This window comes from Glycine soja, chromosome 15 (assembly GCF_004193775.1).
Source record: "Glycine soja cultivar W05 chromosome 15, ASM419377v2, whole genome shotgun sequence".
Taxonomy (NCBI): Eukaryota; Viridiplantae; Streptophyta; class Magnoliopsida; order Fabales; family Fabaceae; genus Glycine; species Glycine soja.
This window is the reverse complement of record NC_041016.1, coordinates 9,901,587-9,920,512: the sequence shown is the minus strand read 5'-3', so window position 1 is coordinate 9,920,512 and position 18,926 is coordinate 9,901,587. Positions and strand designations below refer to the sequence as shown.

At 32.1% G+C, this 18,926-nt stretch overlaps 2 protein-coding genes across 2 annotated transcripts; both read left to right on the top strand.

The window, feature by feature from the left end:
* The first annotated feature begins 1,645 nt into the window (after nucleotides 1–1,645).
* LOC114388290 (ferric reduction oxidase 7, chloroplastic-like) lies at nucleotides 1,646–9,065 on the top strand. The gene is made up of 9 exons (XM_028348704.1): nucleotides 1,646–2,266; nucleotides 2,375–2,468; nucleotides 2,730–2,930; nucleotides 3,634–3,868; nucleotides 6,581–6,908; nucleotides 6,991–7,243; nucleotides 7,411–7,666; nucleotides 7,787–8,216; nucleotides 8,659–9,065. Exons 1-9 carry the CDS (start codon nucleotides 2,035–2,037, stop codon nucleotides 8,826–8,828), a joined length of 2,199 nt encoding a protein of 732 aa, XP_028204505.1. The 5' UTR covers nucleotides 1,646–2,034; the 3' UTR covers nucleotides 8,829–9,065.
* Nucleotides 9,066–15,016: 5,951 nt separating this feature from the next.
* On the top strand, nucleotides 15,017–18,725 carry LOC114387232 (endoglucanase 25-like). The gene is made up of 6 exons (XM_028347375.1): nucleotides 15,017–15,515; nucleotides 15,778–16,091; nucleotides 16,544–17,002; nucleotides 17,432–17,567; nucleotides 17,664–17,836; nucleotides 17,963–18,725. Exons 1-6 carry the CDS (start codon nucleotides 15,143–15,145, stop codon nucleotides 18,362–18,364), a joined length of 1,857 nt encoding a protein of 618 aa, XP_028203176.1. The 5' UTR covers nucleotides 15,017–15,142; the 3' UTR covers nucleotides 18,365–18,725.
* Nucleotides 18,726–18,926: the final 201 nt, after the last annotated feature.

Below are 18,926 nucleotides of genomic sequence, written 5' to 3'. Positions count from 1 at the left end.
AGGATCCGACTTCCAACTGTTTTTGTTTTTTTTTTTATAGTTTATTATTATTATTTTATTAAATATATTTTTTTATATTATATAATTTTACAAAAATGATAATATTTTATATTTAACAATTTATTCATACTAGAATACATTACATCATAAATAAAATACATAAACAATAATTCTTATTTATATAAGAAAAAGCTAAAGATAAAGGTATAGTGGGACAATTTGTTATGTTATAGTCTTGTTTTTGGCAAATTTCACATTTTTTCTATTATCTTGTTCAATTTTTTCGTCCATTTCAATGAAAATGCGATTTGAGGAGTCCATTGATCTCATTCATATCCTTGTCACGTTAATTCGTGTGACAGTCAACCAAAGGAGTTTTCATACCAAAGAATTTTTCGTAAACATGCGATATACTCTGTAAAGTAAACTTAAATAGCGGTGGCACATAGTTCATGGGATCAACTACGTGAGAACACGGTAAGTGTTCAACCTGATATTAACTATAATCACAATTTTTTGATTGCAAGATGACCCTAGACCTTCAAGGTGACCTGGGGCTTGGGTCTCTGTTATAATAAATGTGCGGTTATGTTTGTTGTTAACAATGTGTATTTGATCATTGTCTGGGTTTGTCGTTCTCTATTAGCAAAAATTTTTGCAGTCTTGAAGTACGTTTCCTCAATCAACGATGACACTGACAAATATCTTGTGTTTTTTAACATGGAATTGACCGACTCAGACAACTTTATAGTCATATGTCCCCAACGTTTTCCCTCTTCGAAGCATTTTACCCAATATTTTTAGGTAACTGATGAAGTCATTCAGCTGCACTTGACTTATTCGCACGGATATTCCTAAGATGTTGCTAATGCATCTTGTCCAAGTATGTGTATCCTGTAAATATTCAATTTAATACGTTGTGAAATTTGAATTAAAATATAGTTTAACGACAAAAAAATAAAATACTAAAGATTCTCACCCACATGCATAAGTGGTTTCTTCAAATGTTTGCAATCCTGGTTACCGCGAAGGAAATTTTGTGCAATGCGATGCACAAATTACTTGGATTGTTGTAGGCAGTTATAATTGAGAGGTGTCTATGTGAAATGAGAGAAATGTTACTTTGTGGAGTAACATGCCTTCTTAAATCCTGTAAGAAGAATCCTCCCACTGAAGTTATCTCCCATTCTACAATAGGATAGACAATCAGGAAGATATGATTAGCACCATCTTGCGTTGTAGCTATCAATAATGTGTCAGTATATTTCTCGTAAAGTCATGTACCATCTACTTGTACAATAAGTTTGTAATATGCAAACCCATTAATGCATGGACCAAATGACCAAAAGATACGTTTAAACATTATTTTTGCTAAGTATCATTTCTCCCTTTTTAAACACGGATTCTGTTTGAACAGTTTTTTTATCTGAATGTACTTTGGAAAAGAATAAAAAGAGAGAAAGGATATAGGCCACTAAAAAAAACCCAAAAAGTGTGGATAAAAAAATATATAAAATTTCTCTCCAATATTAATTTTCTATTTCAAAACCAAACTCACCCTCACTGTAACATGAATGTTTCAAGCTCAAACGGTATACTGTCCTAGAGAGAAAAAAACAAGTGTGTTGATGATGATGTTGATGTTGGTGATTACTCCCTTAATCTAAAGTCTCAGTTTTTGTTCCCCCTTAATTATGTGTCATTACTATCTGACAAGGCACGAATGGTGCTCTTGAATCCACCTTCATTTTTCAACTTTCTTGTAGTATTGTATATAGTTGTACTCCACCACATGTTCCTGCTTAATGATGTATACTCATGCATTAAACTCTGCAATATTATCCATCCTCGGATGAAAAAAATTATTTGGGTGGCTCTTATTTGCCCCGTACCTCATTAAGTTCTTTTCATCCTGGGTTCCACAAAAACAAAATCTGTCTTCATTTTCACTACAACCTGGTATTTCTATGTGGCACATTAGTGCATAGTGATAGTAGAATTCCATCTACAAGGCGGAACAAAAAATTTGTGTCCATGGAGAAAAACTCTGTTGATTATAGTCCTTTGCTTTCTCCTCGAGGTGATGAAACTGCAATCAAGACAACATCTTTTCTTGTGTCAGCTACTAAATGGACTCTCAAGACTTTGATCTTGGTGATCTTTGTTCTATGGACAACTTTCATTTTTTCTCTCCCTGCAAAGCCTGTGAATGAGTTGTTCTCAAAATGGAATGATCTCAACCGTGACACTCCTTTTGGAGTCACAGGTTATTTAATTATCTTCCCTTTTGTTTTCTTTGCTTTTGTTTTTTTTTTTTCACTTTGTATGTGGTGTGAGTTCAAAGCTAACTGTTTTTTTTTTAAATTTTTTGCAGGAAGCATTTTTCTGGTCTTCACTGCCCCAATTCTCATAATTGCATTTCTTGCCATCGCACACCTAATTCTTACTGGGGAGGATCAGCTTCAGGGGTACGTGATTTCCTGAAACGTTCCTATTTGTGCAATGAATTTCATCATCATTATATCAGGGTTTTCAGTTAGTGTTGTAGTTTGTTGTGATCTTTTTGATATTGTGGGAAATTTTGAACAAATGCGTTCGAAGCAGCCGCAATTGCAGTCATTCAAAAACCTTGAAGTTGCGGCCGAAATTGCGGTCACAGGCGGATTTTTAAAACATGACATTATAGTATATGTTGAGTACTTTGTTTTTGACTTGGGTTTTGATGGCAGGAAGAAGACGTCCAAACTTCCAAGGTTTCGCCTATGGACATTTCCTGTGCTTGTGAAGGGACCATTTGGGGTTGTTTCTGCCACAGAGCTTATTGGGATTGTCCTCGTTTTGTTGTATGTTATCTGGGCTCTCTATGCTTACACTGTGAGGGCGCTTGATTTTATCTCTGAATTTGATGTGTCGTCCTTTAGAGACAAGAGGTACAACAATCCTCTGTCATTAGTTTATTTTCAGAATTTGGATTCTGCAGACTTAGTTTATTTAATGAAATTAGAAATGTTAGTCACATAACATCTAATACACTCTTTCTTTGTATTATTGACTAAAATTTATTTGAAACCACAAAATTTTGTATCATATTTAATGAATCTCATTCATAATTTTGCAGTTTTCAATAAAATTTAATTCAAAAATAAAGACTGTCTTAAAAAAGAATATATTACTAGCATTCCTCTTAATGAAATTCTTTGCTTTGTTGAAGACTTCTAGTTTTGCCCTTTATTGTTGAAGTTCTAATATTTCTCTTCTACTTATTTTTGAAGATTTCTCTGGGATTCTCCAATAGATATGCATTAAAGTGTAGTAGAACTTGTATTCTTTGTTTTAGCCATATAGTAGAGCTTGTTACTTAAAATCATTTCTCTGTAAACATGCATAATATAATTAGCAACTTTCCCTAGTCTGTTTTAACTTTTAAGTTAGGGATCTTGACATAGAATCTATATGTTGTCTACTGATCATGCTTCAAATGGAATCTTTTTTTGCATGTTAAATATCAGACAACAATCATTCTTGTGTTGAGAATATGCATGATATCTTTAGTTTTTTTAGGAAAGAATAATTTAGTTTATCTTTTAAGAATTTGTTAAGCTGACTTTCCTGATTTACTTCAATATTTTTCAGCATAATCATGTTCAAAGTTATGGGACTTCGCACGGGCGCAATTGGGTTAATGTGTTTGGCTTTCCTATTTATCCCAGTTTCAAGGGGATCTGTTCTTCTCCGCTATATAGATATCCCTTTTGAACACGCCACAAGATATCATGTATGGTTGGGACATCTTACAATGGTGATTTTTACTGTCCACGGACTCCTCTATGTTGTTGCATGGGCAATGGAAGGACACCTTCTACAAGAAGTGAGTTCTCTTTAATGGATTTCTATTCTTAAAGATAATTTATACTCACACACTTGATGTGAATGTACAAACTAGTGTTCTTTTTGAAACCCCTTTATGTTGAATCGAGTGGCCTCAGAATAATTAAGAAGGGGGGTTGAATTAATTATTCCTAAACCTTTACTAATTAAAAATTTACTTTTCTAAAACTTTTACTATGTTGTTAAGTAAATGAAGAATGAAAAAAAAAACTTAACCAAAAGTAAAAGCGGGAATTAAAGTGCACAACGGAAATTAAAAGAGTAGGGAAGAAGGAGATAAACACACAAGAGCTTTTATACTGGTTCGGCAACAGCCCGTGCCTACATCCAGTCCCCAAGCGACCTGCGGTCCTTGAGATTTCTTTTTAACCTTGTAAAAATCCTTTTACAAGCAAAGATCCTCAAGGGATGTACCCTCCCTTGTTCTCTTTGAACAACCTAGTGGGTGTACCCTCCACTAGAACTGATCCACAAGAGATGTACTCTCTCTTGTTCTTAGTCAACAATCCAAGTAAATGTACCCTCTACTTGTACCACAAAGGATGTACCCTCCAATGTGTTAAGATAAAGTTCTCAGGCGGTTAAACCTTTGAAACTTTGTGAATGAGGATACAAAAGAATTCTCAAGCGGTTAGTTCTTTGAAATCTTTTGTATATGGGAAATAGAAGAATCAAAAGAATTCTCAGACTGTGTCGTTTTGAATTCTTTGACAAGGGAGAAGGGAGATACAAAAAAATTCAGGTGATTAGTCCTTCGTTCTTTTGGAAAAGGGAGAAGAGAGACATAAAAAGAATTCAGACGGTTAGTCCTTGACAAATTCTTTTTGACAAAGGGAGAAGGGAATGAAAAAGATGAATAACACAAGTTTTGCTTTCAAGGTTTGGAAAACCAAAAAACTTTAGAAAGCTGTTGACAAAAGAAGAAGAAGAAGTTCAAAGAGACTCAGAAATCAATTGGCAAAAGTTTGTTGTCTAAAGAAAGAATTGAAAGAGATGCTTGAAATGCAAATCAAAGCGTTGCTTTTATAGACTCTTCATGTCTGGTCAAGAGAACCATTAGAAGAGTTATAACCTTTTAGAAAATCCTGAAAACCTTTTGGAAAAGTTACAACTTTTAGAAAAACTTGAAAACTCTTGGAAGAGTTACATCTTTTGATTTTGTTCAGAAACTATCACTGATAATCGATTACCAAATCAGTGTAATCGATTACACAATGCTTTTTTGTGAAAGGATGTGACTCTTCACATTTGAATTTGAATTTCAATGTTCAAACACACTGGTAATCGATTACCAAATCATTGTAATCGATTACAAGATTTTGAAATCAATTGGAACGTTGTAAATTCAGTTGAAAACTTTTTGAAAAATATTTTGCTATTGGTAATCGATTACAACAATCTGGTAATCGATTATTAGAAAGTAAAAACTCTTTGGTAAAAGGTTTTTGAGAAAAATTCATGTACTACTCAGTTTTTGAAAAAACTTTTTAATACTTATCTTGATTGAATCTTCTCTTGATTCTTGAATCTTGAATCTTGATCTTGATTCTTGGAACTTGAATCTTGAAACTTGATTCTTGATTCTTGAAATCAAATTTCCTTTTGATCCTTGAAGTGTTCTTGATTCAATCTTGAACTCATTCTTTGATTCTTGAAGTCATCATCTTTGTTAACATGAAGTGTTCTTGACTTTTGAGCTTTTTGTCATCATCTTTGTTATCATCAAAACTCTTTGAATCAATCTTGATTCATCATAAAACTTGCTTATACACTTTATGTTTCTTTTATATTTTTGGTATAGAAAGTATGATATATTTCTTGATTAGAGGATGAATTTTATTATTTTAATGAACTGATGTAAATGAAACATTCAATGCTTTGAACAAGGCCAAAAATTATATTAAAAAAAAAAACTGAGCAGTAGTGATATGAGCAAGAGTGATACATTCTTGCAGAATAATATAGGCTATCCATGGTTGATTTTTTACTGAATTGACAATCTTCTAAAAAATGCTTGTATTGTCTATTTACTTCTGTGATTTTTATTCTTGACTTATTTGTCAAAAGTCAACCTTCCAAAGCAACACGTATTTAGTTCTCATGCAAAATCAAACAAGCCAGATTGATGTGGAGGACAATAAACAGTTTTGACCTTCATAGCTGTTTGCACTTAGGTTTGCTTGACAAATTTGATAATTCAAGTGATTGACTGTAAATGGCGTTTTTCAAGTCGGGGTGCATAAGTATGTCACTACACAAGCCATGGAACACCTTTTGTCTTATTCTAAATTTTGCCTTGTGCCTTATCAAAATGCCTACAATGCTATCCTGAATCCCTCTTAGGTTTGGTAGTTAATGATTAGTGGTGAACTGACATCCTTCATTGCTTAATGCATGATCTGTTTATTGGGATAGCTTTGAATTTATGACCTACAAACTACCCAAGGTTCAAGCCCCCAATCACTAGCCCATAACTAGTTGTGGCTTAATGAATGATTTTGGGTGGTTTCAAGTGTCTTGTATTTAGAATGAAATGATGATTTGTAAACAGTAAAATCTAAATTTTAATTTTTGAACACAAACTGGTCATGCTCTAAAGTATGAAGTTTTTACTGATAGTTCAAGCTTTAGCTCAAATACATTGGTTTAGTCAAGCTAACTGTTTCTGTACCTAATTTGGTCTGCTTTGCAGTTAGTACAATGGAAAGATATTGGTGTTGCCAATCTCCCAGGAGTTATTAGCCTTCTAGCTGGTTTGTTAATGTGGGTGACCTCTCTTCCCGGAGTGCGAACGTGGAACTTTGAGTTGTTTTTCTACACCCACCAATTATATGTAGTCTTTATTGTCTTTTTGGCCCTGCATGTTGGTGACTTTGTTTTCACTATGGCTGCTGGGGGAATATTTCTCTTTGTGCTTGATCGATTTCTGAGGTTCTGCCAATCACGAAGGACAGTTAATGTGATCTCATCTAGATGCCTTCCATGTGGCACTGTGGAATTGGTTCTGTCTAAACCTCAAAGTAATTATACTTATCATAGTATTTTTGTGCACATAAGTTGGTACCATTACAATTTCAGTGACTAAATCTTTTTAAAATGTAGGTTTGAGATACAATGCACTAAGTTTCATTTTCGTTCAAGTCCGGGAACTATCATGGCTGCAGTGGCATCCATTCAGTGTTTCTTCTAGCCCTTTGGATGGAAAGAATCACCTTGCTATTCTCATTAAGGTTCTTGGCAAATGGACAGAAAAGTTGAGACACAGGATTACTGATGTTGATGCACAAAAAGATTCATCTGTCATAACAACTTCAGTTGAGGGGCCATATGGGCATGAAGTACCATACCACTTAATGTAAGTGGTTACAAGCCCTTTTTTTTTTCTATGTTGCACACATAATACATGATAGAAACCTTGGTTTAGTCCTTATATGCATATACTTTCAGACCAAAGAAGATTTTGAGTCAACTTATGCTATAGTTCTTCAACTAATGAAATGATTGGTCATTTTGTTCTCTTAGGTACGAAAATCTTATATTAGTGGCTGGTGGTATTGGACTTTCACCCTTCCTTGCTATATTGAGTGACATTCTCCACCGTGTTAGGGAGGGGAAACCCTGTCAATCGAGAAATATTTTACTTGTTTGGGCGGTGAAAAAATCAAACGAGCTTCCACTTCTCTCAACCATTGACATGCAATCAATTTGTCCATCCTTTTCAGATAAAGTAAACATTGATATCCATATTTATGTCACCCGAGAATCAGATCCTCCAGTGGTGAGTCTACATTTATTTTTACAAATTTGTACTTTCTTTCGTTGGTGCTATCTTTCTAATGATTTATTTATTAACTTATTTGTTTTTCTCTTAATTGCATTTGATTGTTATTATCTGCAGGAAGAGGGATACAGTTACAAACCAATAAAATCTTCATTCTGCCCTATGGCTAGTGATTGTGGCATGTCTGTTTTGGTTGGTACAGGAGACAATGTTTGGTCTGGATTGTATGTCATTTCATCTACCGTTGGCTTTGTGATATTGCTGGCTTTGTTGTATGTTTACTACATAGCCCCATTTCACATAGAAACATGGTGGTACAAGGGACTACTATATTTAATCTGCATGGTTGCAAGTGTTGTTATCTTTGGTGGTTCAGTGGTTGCAATGTGGCATATTTGGGAAAAGCAAAATTCTTTGAAGGACAATTCCAATGATACAAAGGTTGATAAGATTCATCAGAATGGCTCTTTGACTCCCAAGGCTCCAAGTCAAGTTAGTATTGCTAAGTCAACTGTCATTCGTTATGGTTCCAGGCCAGACTTTAAAGGTATGCCTTTGTGAAGTTAATTTTTGGTTTAATTAATCATTCAATTCCTATATTTGCGCCAACTTTTCGTTTTAATCCTTAAAACTTTATGTTTTAGTCTCTAATTTCTATATTAGATTTTGTTTTTTATTTATGTTTTAGTCCTTGTATCTCCATTTTGGGGTGGTTTTCCACTAGCAGAGATTAAAACATAAAAAAGTTGTTCGTGTAGGAACTAAAACAGAATTTTTAAGTATAGGGACTAAAGCGAAAAATTGGTGCACATATAAGGACCAAATAATTAATTAAACCTTAACTTTAAATATTAATCTTAAAACATGAAAAAACTGTATGTAGTCAAGGTTACGTGTAAACTAATGCATTCAGATACGCATCCTTTGTGGATACATATATTGTTTCTTCACACTACCTAGATTTACTTATCTGGATACATATATTGCAGAAATTTATGAATCAATGTCAGAGAAATGGGGCCTTGTTGATGTGGGTATCATAGTTTGTGGCCCTTCAACACTTCAGACAAGTGTTGCTGAAGAAATCAGGTCACACAGTATGACAAGACAACGCCATCATCCCATCTTCCATTTCCACAGTCACAGCTTTGATCTCTAGTTCCCCAAAAGGAAGATGGAAGACATGCATTCACTAAAAAAAAGCATATATATAATGTGTATTGTATATTGCAGTAATCAAATTCTAGGACCCTTTGTAGCATTGGTGCTATAATAGCCTATAGTCCTTAGAAGGGTTCTAATTCTAAGCGGGATGATATAATTTTACTCCTTATGTGAATATATACATTATCACTAGACATATTTTATATGCAATTTTAGCTTCCTTGTATATTTATATTTGTTTGTCTTTTATTTTTATTTTCATTTTCATTCCCAATTTTTATTTGTCATGCTAACAATGTTATTCCTCGGTTTTATGTGCCCTCTTTGTATCTCATCTCTCAGATGTGTAAATGACTGAATCAGATCATAAATCGTAACAGCGAAGCATATAGTACTATTTTAAATTAAGTTTCAAGTATAGGTGGCTATATTTTTTGGTACAGTATTTGGATCCTGTATTTATTTTCACCTAACTATCATTCTTTGATAAATACACTATTAAGAGTAGGCTTCCTGAATAGTATTTTTTAAGAGAAAATATATTTTACAGTATAAATAATTTTATATTTAATTTTATATTGTTATCTGATTATAACTTATTGTATATAATAAATTTATTAATTTATATAATAATTATTTTAAAAATAATGATGAATTATAATTGAACAACATACATAATCATTAAACTCTTTTTTTTTAATGTTAAAACAATACCAATATATGAATTATTTTATTGAATAAAATCCTAAAAGCATCTCAGCAAGTTTCATTGGTTTTACACTTAATAAAAGATGGCACCTCATTGTTATGAAAGATGACACAACATTAATGATCGATTGCTAATCAATAATCATATTTCGTTTAGAGTTAGTTATGGTAAAGTAACTAGTAACTACATGATGCATCGTACTAATTTTTATAAAATATTATATATATATATATATATATATATATATATATATATATATATATATATATATATATAAAGTAAATAAAAAAGTTTTAAAAAACTAGATTAATTGATAAAGAAAAATATGTTTAGGGTAATTTCTAAGTATTTGCATTGTGTCTATTGTTAATTAAAAAAATTTAAGTATTAATTAAAGATATTAAAAATAAAAAAATCCTTTAAATAAATTAAAGAAGAGAAAATAATGATTTTATTTGATATAAGAATCTAAAAAATATGTATGACAAAATAAAGAAGAGATGTGAATGCAAAAAAGAAAAATACGTAAAGAACTTATTTTATTTTAAAAACTAAAAACTCAATTATATATATATATATATATATATATATATATATATATATATATATATATATATATATATATATATATATATATATAAATTAATTAATTAATAATCTGTTAATTTTTTGTTAATATATAATTCATGCAAGTTGTGCGAAGAAAATATGTAAACCAAATTGTAAGAGGTATGTGCATGCTTATCTTCATATTGAATAACATAGTTGTACAATTTATTCATTTTTTATATTAAAAGTGTAAAGTATTAATCATTTTGTTGATGTCTATTTTCCACCAAAATATAATCGATAACGTTTAGTAGGTTTTCCTCTTAGATTCCCACATAGTTGTTCAATAATCAATTATAATTCAATTGATATATGTTTAAATTCCTTTTAAGTTTCCTAAAAAAAATCCATTTACTATGTTATATAAATGTTCCTAAATTGAATAAAGTAGTTTTTCATAAAAAATACCAATGCCACATATATATGAAAAAAATATCATTATGTAAGTAAGAGAATTAAAGTAAACTTTAGTAATAAAAAGGTGTATAGATCACAAGTAATTTATTCCTTTCAAAAAAAGATCAAAAGTAATTTATCAATAGTAGATGTGTGGGTGAATAGTCGTATTCTTCCATTTGCTTCATTATTGCTTTGAAGACAAGCATAGGGTGCTTTTTTTATGTGGAGCTTTAGACATTCGGCACCTGATCCTCGAGGAGTTCATCATATAACGTGTGCTAAGTTCTCAACACTTTAGTCAAATATTTCGCTTTCATATGCTTTGATTTTTTTTTTCATTTATTAACATTATATTTTGAATTGAATCCACAGAAAAATAAAGAGAAAAAACACGCTTATGAATAGAAATATTTTTATAGTTCAAGCACGTAGAAAAGTTAACTCTAAAAAAGACTTCCTACATGCAATAATTTTTTAAAGGATTTTACAAATAATGCTTGCGAAGACACTGGGGTTAAAGTTAATATAAAAACTTTTGTAGTTTGCTTATATTTACTTATGATATTTTTCTTTGCTTTATTATTTCTACATTTAAATAAATTTGTTGAGTGTGACATTAAAAGATACTCAAGTGTGCATGAAATATAAAATTGGCTGTTTATAATATAATATAGATATTAGTTTCGAATGCAAATTGATGTTTAAAATTATATTGTGATTTCATAAGCAAAAATACTAACGTTATGTTTGGTGGCAAAAAGATAGCAAAGAAATGGAGGAGGAATGAGAAAAAGTGAGTATGTTGGGTATATACAAAATATGATAGAAATAAAAAAAAAAAGGTGATCAATCTTACTCGGATTTATTTTATGCAAAAATGGTAAAGAAATGTACTATAATTTTATTTATAGTCAATTTTAAATGACGGCATAATCAATATTACACAACATTGTACTACCTCTTGATACCTATATTTGGTTTACAGGTAGTACCATTGAATGAACTCATAATTTATTTATCTCTTTTTTTATTCAATCACTCTCATTTCCTGTGAACACGCCTACTCATCAACCTCATTAATTATCCGGCTATTCAAGATTGCTCAATTTCTATTTCTCAAATTAAATATTTGTAAGTTCATTTTATTTTTCACTTATTTTCATTCACGTATTCTTCTTTTCCTTATCTCCATCTCTCATATATAATTCTAACATACAAGTGACTTAATTGATGTCTGTTTTAAATATTGACAAACCAATATGATATCGAAAATAAAATTTATGTCCTGTGCAATTATATTTTTAAAAATAATTTAAATATTTATCATTTTTTTCAATACATTTTATTTTAAAAAGAACTAACATTACTTGCCGATTGAAACGAGTTTGAATTCATTAAGTAGTATTTTGGGTGTAAATATAATAAACGGAAAAATGAGACTAAAAGAAAATACTGACAATATAATTAGTCAAAATTTTCAACAAAAATTACTCAACAGTAAAAACAGTAAATTCTTTTACTTATAATATAGTAATTGAAAAATATCTAGAAAGAATTACGAGAATCAACACCAAAAGAATATTATCAGACCAAACATGAACAATTTCCTTCTTGTTTGGTCCACCTCAATAATAAAGAAAAAAAAATTATTTTATTTTATTTTATTTAAAAAAAAAAGTGCAAACCAACTACCGTATGTATGTATGTATAGTGTATACAATACGAGCAGGAAAAGCAAGGTGGGTTTCTAGACAACGTGAGACAGAGAGAGATGGTAAAAAAGCAGATGATAATTTCTTTGAGTGTCGGCAAGCCTCTCCGTTGAGTTGAATAGCACACCTCAAATTAAAGAAACGCCACGTTCGCCTAACATCATTTTTTTACTTTATAAATAAATTATTGAGTTATGATTCCATAACCAACAAATACTATTATTTCTTTTGTTCTTTATTGGGATCGTAATTGGCATGGGAAACATCCATGCACATGCCACATTCTCTTGGTCTTAGAGTAACACTGAAAATTTTAATATCCATAATAACTGCCACAGGTTGATGGCTGTAATGTAAAAAGAGTAGGTACAAAGTAACCAACTGTGACCAACCTCTCATATCAGAAAAAAAATACTATAAAGCAACTATTATTATTGGTATTATTTATTTACTTTGAATTTAACTATTAGTATTATTTTAGTTTACACTAAAGAAATTTTTCAATCGAGAATCCAAGATTATTTTTTTATATAGAGGCAGACATTATTAAAATAAATTTTGTTTCCTTTAATAATTTTTTTTCATATTCTTGTAATCAAGAATCAAATTTCTTATAATATGCTTAAACAATTCAGCTATTTATAGATTATTTTTAACCTTGTTTGTTGTAATTAGTGTTAGAGTTTATTATTTATATATTAATAATATAAAATAAATTTATATTATTATTTTGTCATAATTTATCATTTAAATTATTTTAAAAAATAATAATATTATCCTGTATAATATGATTGGATGACAATATTATTTTTTTATGCAGTCATTGAATAATACTTTATTAATATTATTATTATGTTATAATAAATTGATCTCAATGGATTTATTGGTATGGAAGGAGAAGTATGTTTGATTTGCGGACAGACTGTCAGCGTCGACGGTAGGCTGGCCAGTGTCTCCAACCTAATTAATTTTAATTTCCCAAACAAAATTATATTAAGAAAAACAAGAACGAAAGCAAAATCCCAACCCACATGACTTAAGTATTAACCAATAATAATAATTGCAAGAGAACGCCAAGCACCGTCACTACCAGACACGGAATCTAATCTATTCAACAAAAAATTTCCCATTTCCTCTCATTAATTCAATAATTGAAAACTTTTCCTACAAAATACTTTTTATAGTAACATCTGTTTTTCACTTAAAGACAATCTTATTTAAGAGAACAATTAAGACTTTAAAACTTTTTTTTAAGTATTCGACTCGGTCAGACTCAATTTCAAATTCTTTTATTAAATTAAAATAATTTCATATCAGTTGAATTACATTTTTTTAAAATAAATATTTATTTTTGTCCTCAAATATATAATTCGTTGATAAATTCGTCTATAAAATATTAAAATATAAAATTTAGTCTTTAAAAATGTAAAAAGTGCGACAAATTTATCCAACACTTAATTTTCGTTTGCTATCGTTAATAAAATAATTTAGGTGATACAAAATGGACAAATTTGTCACAAAATTGATTGTCAACGTGGTCATACTAAATAGATCGGACAAAAATATCAATAAATTATTGTTATTAGACCTAAATGTCAATAATTTTTTTTTGGACCAAAATATTGGTAAGTTTTCATTGGACCAAAATGTCAATAAGTTATCATTATTGGACCATAATGTTAGTAATTTTCTTATTATATCAAAATCTCAATATTTTTTTTTATTCTACGTAAATGTTAGTAACTTTTTATTAGACATAAAAATCACTCTATTTGACTAATTTGTTAGATTTCAAATTTCGTTTATTTAAGAATAAAATATAATTTTAGGATAAATTTTGGTATTTTTTATTGTTACAAGCATAGTATTACAATAATCACTTAAAAAACATTTTGGAAAACATAATTTAAAATAAACATAATAATAACCTTAATTAACAACCATTATTTGTCTGTGACAGTAAAAATTATCCAAAATAAACATTCTATCAATTTACTAAAATAAATATTGTAACAATATACAAATCATTACAAATTTATCTAAGTAGAATGTTTATTCTGGATAATTTCTATTGTAACAAACAAATTATAGTTGTTAATCAAGGTTATTATTTTTGCCAAAATACTTTTTTTTAAATGATTATTACGATGTTATACTTGTAACCATAAAAAGGACAGAAATTTATCCTAAAATTATATTTTATCCTTAAATGAAATGAGATGTGTGATCTAATAAATTAGTCCAATAGAAATATAGTGATATTTAAGTCCAATAAAACATTACTGACATTTTAATACAATGAAAAATTATTCACATTTTGATCCAATATTAGTAATTTATTGACATTTTTTGAACAAAAAAAAATTACTAACATTTTTTTTAGAAAAAAAAAATACAAACATTCTCATTCAATAAAAAGTTATTGACATTTAGGTCCAATAATGATAACTTATTAATATTTTTGTCAAATCTATTTAGTATAACCAATTGACCATCAATTTCATGATAGATCTATCTTTATGTGTTATGTAGGCTATTTTATTAATAGTAACGGAAGAAAGTTAACTATCAAATAAATTTATCACATTTTTTACACTTCTAAAAATTAAATTTTAAATTTTAATCTTTGCAAAATAGATCTATCACTGAATTATATGTTCAGAAACGAAAATAGTTATTTATTTTTTTAATGGTTTCCTACAAAATAATACAGCAATTAAAGAAAAAGATATAAATAAAATGAAAGAAACACGACAGCAAGACACCAGCACAACACGATCCTACTAAAACCAAACAACTACTCGTTGATTGAAAGAAACAGTGTGTGTTGTGTTGTGTTGTGTCGGTGGCATTTTTGTTGGTTCGAGTGAGCGAGGGAAGATGTACTCTAGAGATTCATGGGGTGGTCCGTTGGAGATAAACGCGACGGACTCGGCAACGGAGGACGAGCGGAGCCGGAACCTGCAGGACGTGGACAGGGCGGCGCTGTCGCGTCCCTTGGACGAGACGCAGCAGAGCTGGCTCCTAGGCCCCGGCGAGCAGAAGAAGAAGAAGTACGTCGATCTCGGCTGCATCATCGTCAGCCGCAAGATCTTCAAGTGGACCCTCGGCACCCTCCTCTTCGCCGCCTTCCTCGCCGGCCTCATTGCCCTCATCGTCAACACCGTCCCCCGCCACCGCCACAAACACCCCCCTCCCGACAACTACACCCTCGCCCTCCACAAGGCCCTCATGTTCTTCAATGGCCAACGATGTATGTCAACTACCAAATAAAGAAGAAGTTCCCGCATTGAGTAAACATAAAAACAAGAGAGGAGGGATGAAGTAAAGTTACTCCTCATTTCCACAGTTCATTTTCTTGAAATCTAATAGTTAAGATTAGCAACCATTAGATTTCAAGAAATTAAATGATGTGGATGAAAAGTAACTCTCTTATAATTAACTTGATCCCTCCTCAAGCCAAAATATAGTATATATAAACTAACTTGTGTTTTATTTGGGTTGTGTTGTTGCAGCGGGGAAGTTACCGAAGCATAACAATGTGTCTTGGAGGGGAAACTCGGGGATGCAAGATGGGAAATCTTCGGATCATTCTGCTGCGATTAAGGATCTGGTGGGAGGGTACTATGATGCAGGGGATGCTATCAAGTTTAACTTTCCTGCTTCGTTTTCCATTACTATGTTGAGTTGGAGTGTGATTGAGTACAGTGCAAAGTATGAGGCTGCTGGGGAGCTTGATCATGTGAAGGAGATTATCAAGTGGGGTACTGATTATTTTCTCAAGAGTTTTAATAGCACTGCTGATACCATCACCACCCTTGCTGCTCAGGTATCCCCATCCATGATCCACCCCCTCTTTCTTTTTGTTTTCATTCATTCTTGATTTTGTAGCATTAAGTGATTTGCTTGCTAAGGATCGTTCTAGTATTAGTATAGACTATAGAGTATGGACAAAGGTTTTAAACTGCGACCACGGTCGCGGTCGCAGTTTTGTTGCAACTTTGATATTGTAGAAAACTGTAGACAAATATGAAATATGGTTAGTGCTGTTGCAATTGTGGTTGTGATGTGGTCACTACAACCGCAAAAACTCTGATGTTGTAGTCAAAATTGCAGTTATGGATCGATTTTTAAAACCTTGATATGGAGTGTAAATTGTGGAGGATGCATCTTATATGTTGTTTTTTTAGTTTCTTATTTTGATGGACAAGAAAATTTGGTGTGGTGTGGACTGTGGAGTAGGATGTTTCTCAATTATGTTTTTTTGGGCTTGTTTGACAGGTTGGGCTTGGAGATACTTCTGGTGGTGACAGTCCGAATGATCACTATTGCTGGATGCGTCCGGAGGACATGGACTATGACCGCCCTGTGACTGAATGCCACAGTTGTTCCGATCTCGCGGCTGAGATGGCTGCTGCCTTGGCTTCTGCTTCCATTGTTTTCAAGGACAACAAGGCCTATTCCAAGAAACTGGTGCATGGTGCGACCACGCTGTTCAAGTTTTCCAGGGATCAGAGAGGCAGGTACAGTGCTGGGAGTTCAGAGGCTTCAATATTTTACAATTCTACCAGTTACTGGGATGAGTACGTTTGGGGAGGTGCTTGGATGTACTTTGCTACTGGAAATTCGTCGTACCTTAAGCTTGCTACGGCTCCTGGCCTGGCCAAGCATGCTGGTGCCTTCTGGGGAGGCCCTGATTATGGAGTACTCAGCTGGGATAACAAGCTTGCTGGTGCTCAGGTAATTTTGTAGGGTTTATTTGTTATAGTAAGTTATAATATGCTCAAGTCATTTAGATTTGTTGTTTGTAAAGTAGATTAGCAATTTAACATCCACAGATAATAGCAGGAAGTTAATGTCGTGATGAATTAGATATGATGAATTTTGAAGATTTTTTGTTCACTTTTTCATTTTACAATAAGACTTCCATCTGAGATTTTAATAATAATTGGCTGGTAGTTGTGGTGTTTATGGTTTGATGCTGTATGCTGCTTTAATGCTCTGTCTTTAAGCAGCAAATTTGGATTTTTAACTATAGGTCTGGTTAATTATTCCTAAATTGGAAATAGTTTTGCTATAATTTGGTATGATTGCTGCTGATCTTGCATGTTATGGTAATTTTAGTGAAAATACATTTGACTGATTTGATTTTTGTCATCTTGTATTTAGGTTCTTCTGAGTCGTTTGAGGTTATTCTTGAGTCCCGGGTATCCATATGAAGAAATTTTAAAGACCTTTCACAACCAGACAAGCATAATCATGTGCTCCTATCTACCAGTTTTCACAAGCTTTAATAGAACCAAAGGTAACAATTCTTACTTCAAACCTTTCCACCGGACATCAGAATTTATGACTTTCCAATTTCTATTCTAATGCAAATGTTGGTATTTTGTGCACCCAGGTGGCTTGATTCAATTAAACCACGGTAGGCCTCAGCCTCTCCAATATGTGGTCAATGCTGCCTTTTTGGCTGCCCTTTATAGTGATTATCTTGATGCTGCTGATACACCTGGATGGTATTGTGGACCTAATTTCTTTTCAACTGATGTGCTCCGTAATTTTGCCAAGACCCAGGTGTGTGATATTGTGCTACTTTAAGAGAGATGATGTCTATGGCATCCAACTCTTCGTAATGTTAATGATATCACTAAGAGGTGTATGGACTAATTTTTCTTTTCCCTTTTGTCGGTGTTTTTGCAGATTGATTACATCCTTGGAAATAACCCAAGGAAAATGAGCTATGTTGTAGGTTTTGGTAATCATTACCCAAAACATGTTCACCATAGAGGAGCATCTATACCGAAGAACAAGATCAAGTATAGCTGTAAGGGTGGATGGAAATGGAGGGACACTTCTAAGCCAAACCCAAATACAATTGTTGGTGCCATGGTTGCTGGTCCTGACAAGCATGATGGCTTCCATGATGTTCGTACAAACTACAATTACACAGAGCCAACTCTTGCTGGAAATGCTGGTTTAGTTGCAGCACTAGTGGCATTGTCAGGCGACAAAAGCACATCGATTGACAAAAATACCATTTTCTCTGCTGTTCCCCCAATGTTTCCTACACCGCCACCACCACCAGCACCATGGAAACCATAAGCGCATCATGCCATTGGTTATTTCTTTCTAGCAAGTATCCCAGATGATTTGAGTGCACCGGTAACCTTCGTTGTTTTGTATCAACTGAAAGATCAAGGTAATTTTGCAGAAAAAAAGCTTTGAGAAATAGAAGAAATGGAGCTTGGCCTACTGAATATAGCTGCCTGGGGCCAATGATCGACTCAAGATTTAGCATTAAGAATTGATAAAGTGGTACTTGAGAGTGTGTCTCTTTAAATTTTTGTGATACACATATAGTATATATGTATCTAAATCAAATCTTGTATTCTTTAAACATGAAAAACTGAACAGCTTGTAATTGTTTGACAGTTTCATCTAATGCCTTCACAGTTTTACTCAATATTGTTCTTTCCTTCTATCTATTTTCTTTTAGTCTTACATTTTTCTCGTTAATCATGGGTTCTTTTTTTCTTCATTCTATTTTGTAAGATAGCCATTAAGCTGTTCTAAAGGTTCTGCCAAAGGATCTATCCAAGCACAAGCATAATCCTAACTGCTAGAAACCATCCTTTTAAATAACCGTGGATTTTGTATGTATATA

Coding starts and splice junctions, on each gene's coding strand:
- LOC114388290 (XM_028348704.1), top strand. CDS start 2,035: ATGGAGAAAAACTCTGTTGATTATAGTCCTTTGCTTTCTCCTCGAGGT. Junction 2,267..2,374: donor CACTCCTTTTGGAGTCACAG/GTTATTTAATTA, acceptor AATTTTTTGCAG/GAAGCATTTTTCTGGTCTTC. Junction 7,244..7,410: donor GAAGTACCATACCACTTAAT/GTAAGTGGTTAC, acceptor TTGTTCTCTTAG/GTACGAAAATCTTATATTAG.
- LOC114387232 (XM_028347375.1), top strand. CDS start 15,143: ATGTACTCTAGAGATTCATGGGGTGGTCCGTTGGAGATAAACGCGACG. Junction 16,092..16,543: donor TCACCACCCTTGCTGCTCAG/GTATCCCCATCC, acceptor CTTGTTTGACAG/GTTGGGCTTGGAGATACTTC. Junction 17,568..17,663: donor AAGCTTTAATAGAACCAAAG/GTAACAATTCTT, acceptor TTGTGCACCCAG/GTGGCTTGATTCAATTAAAC.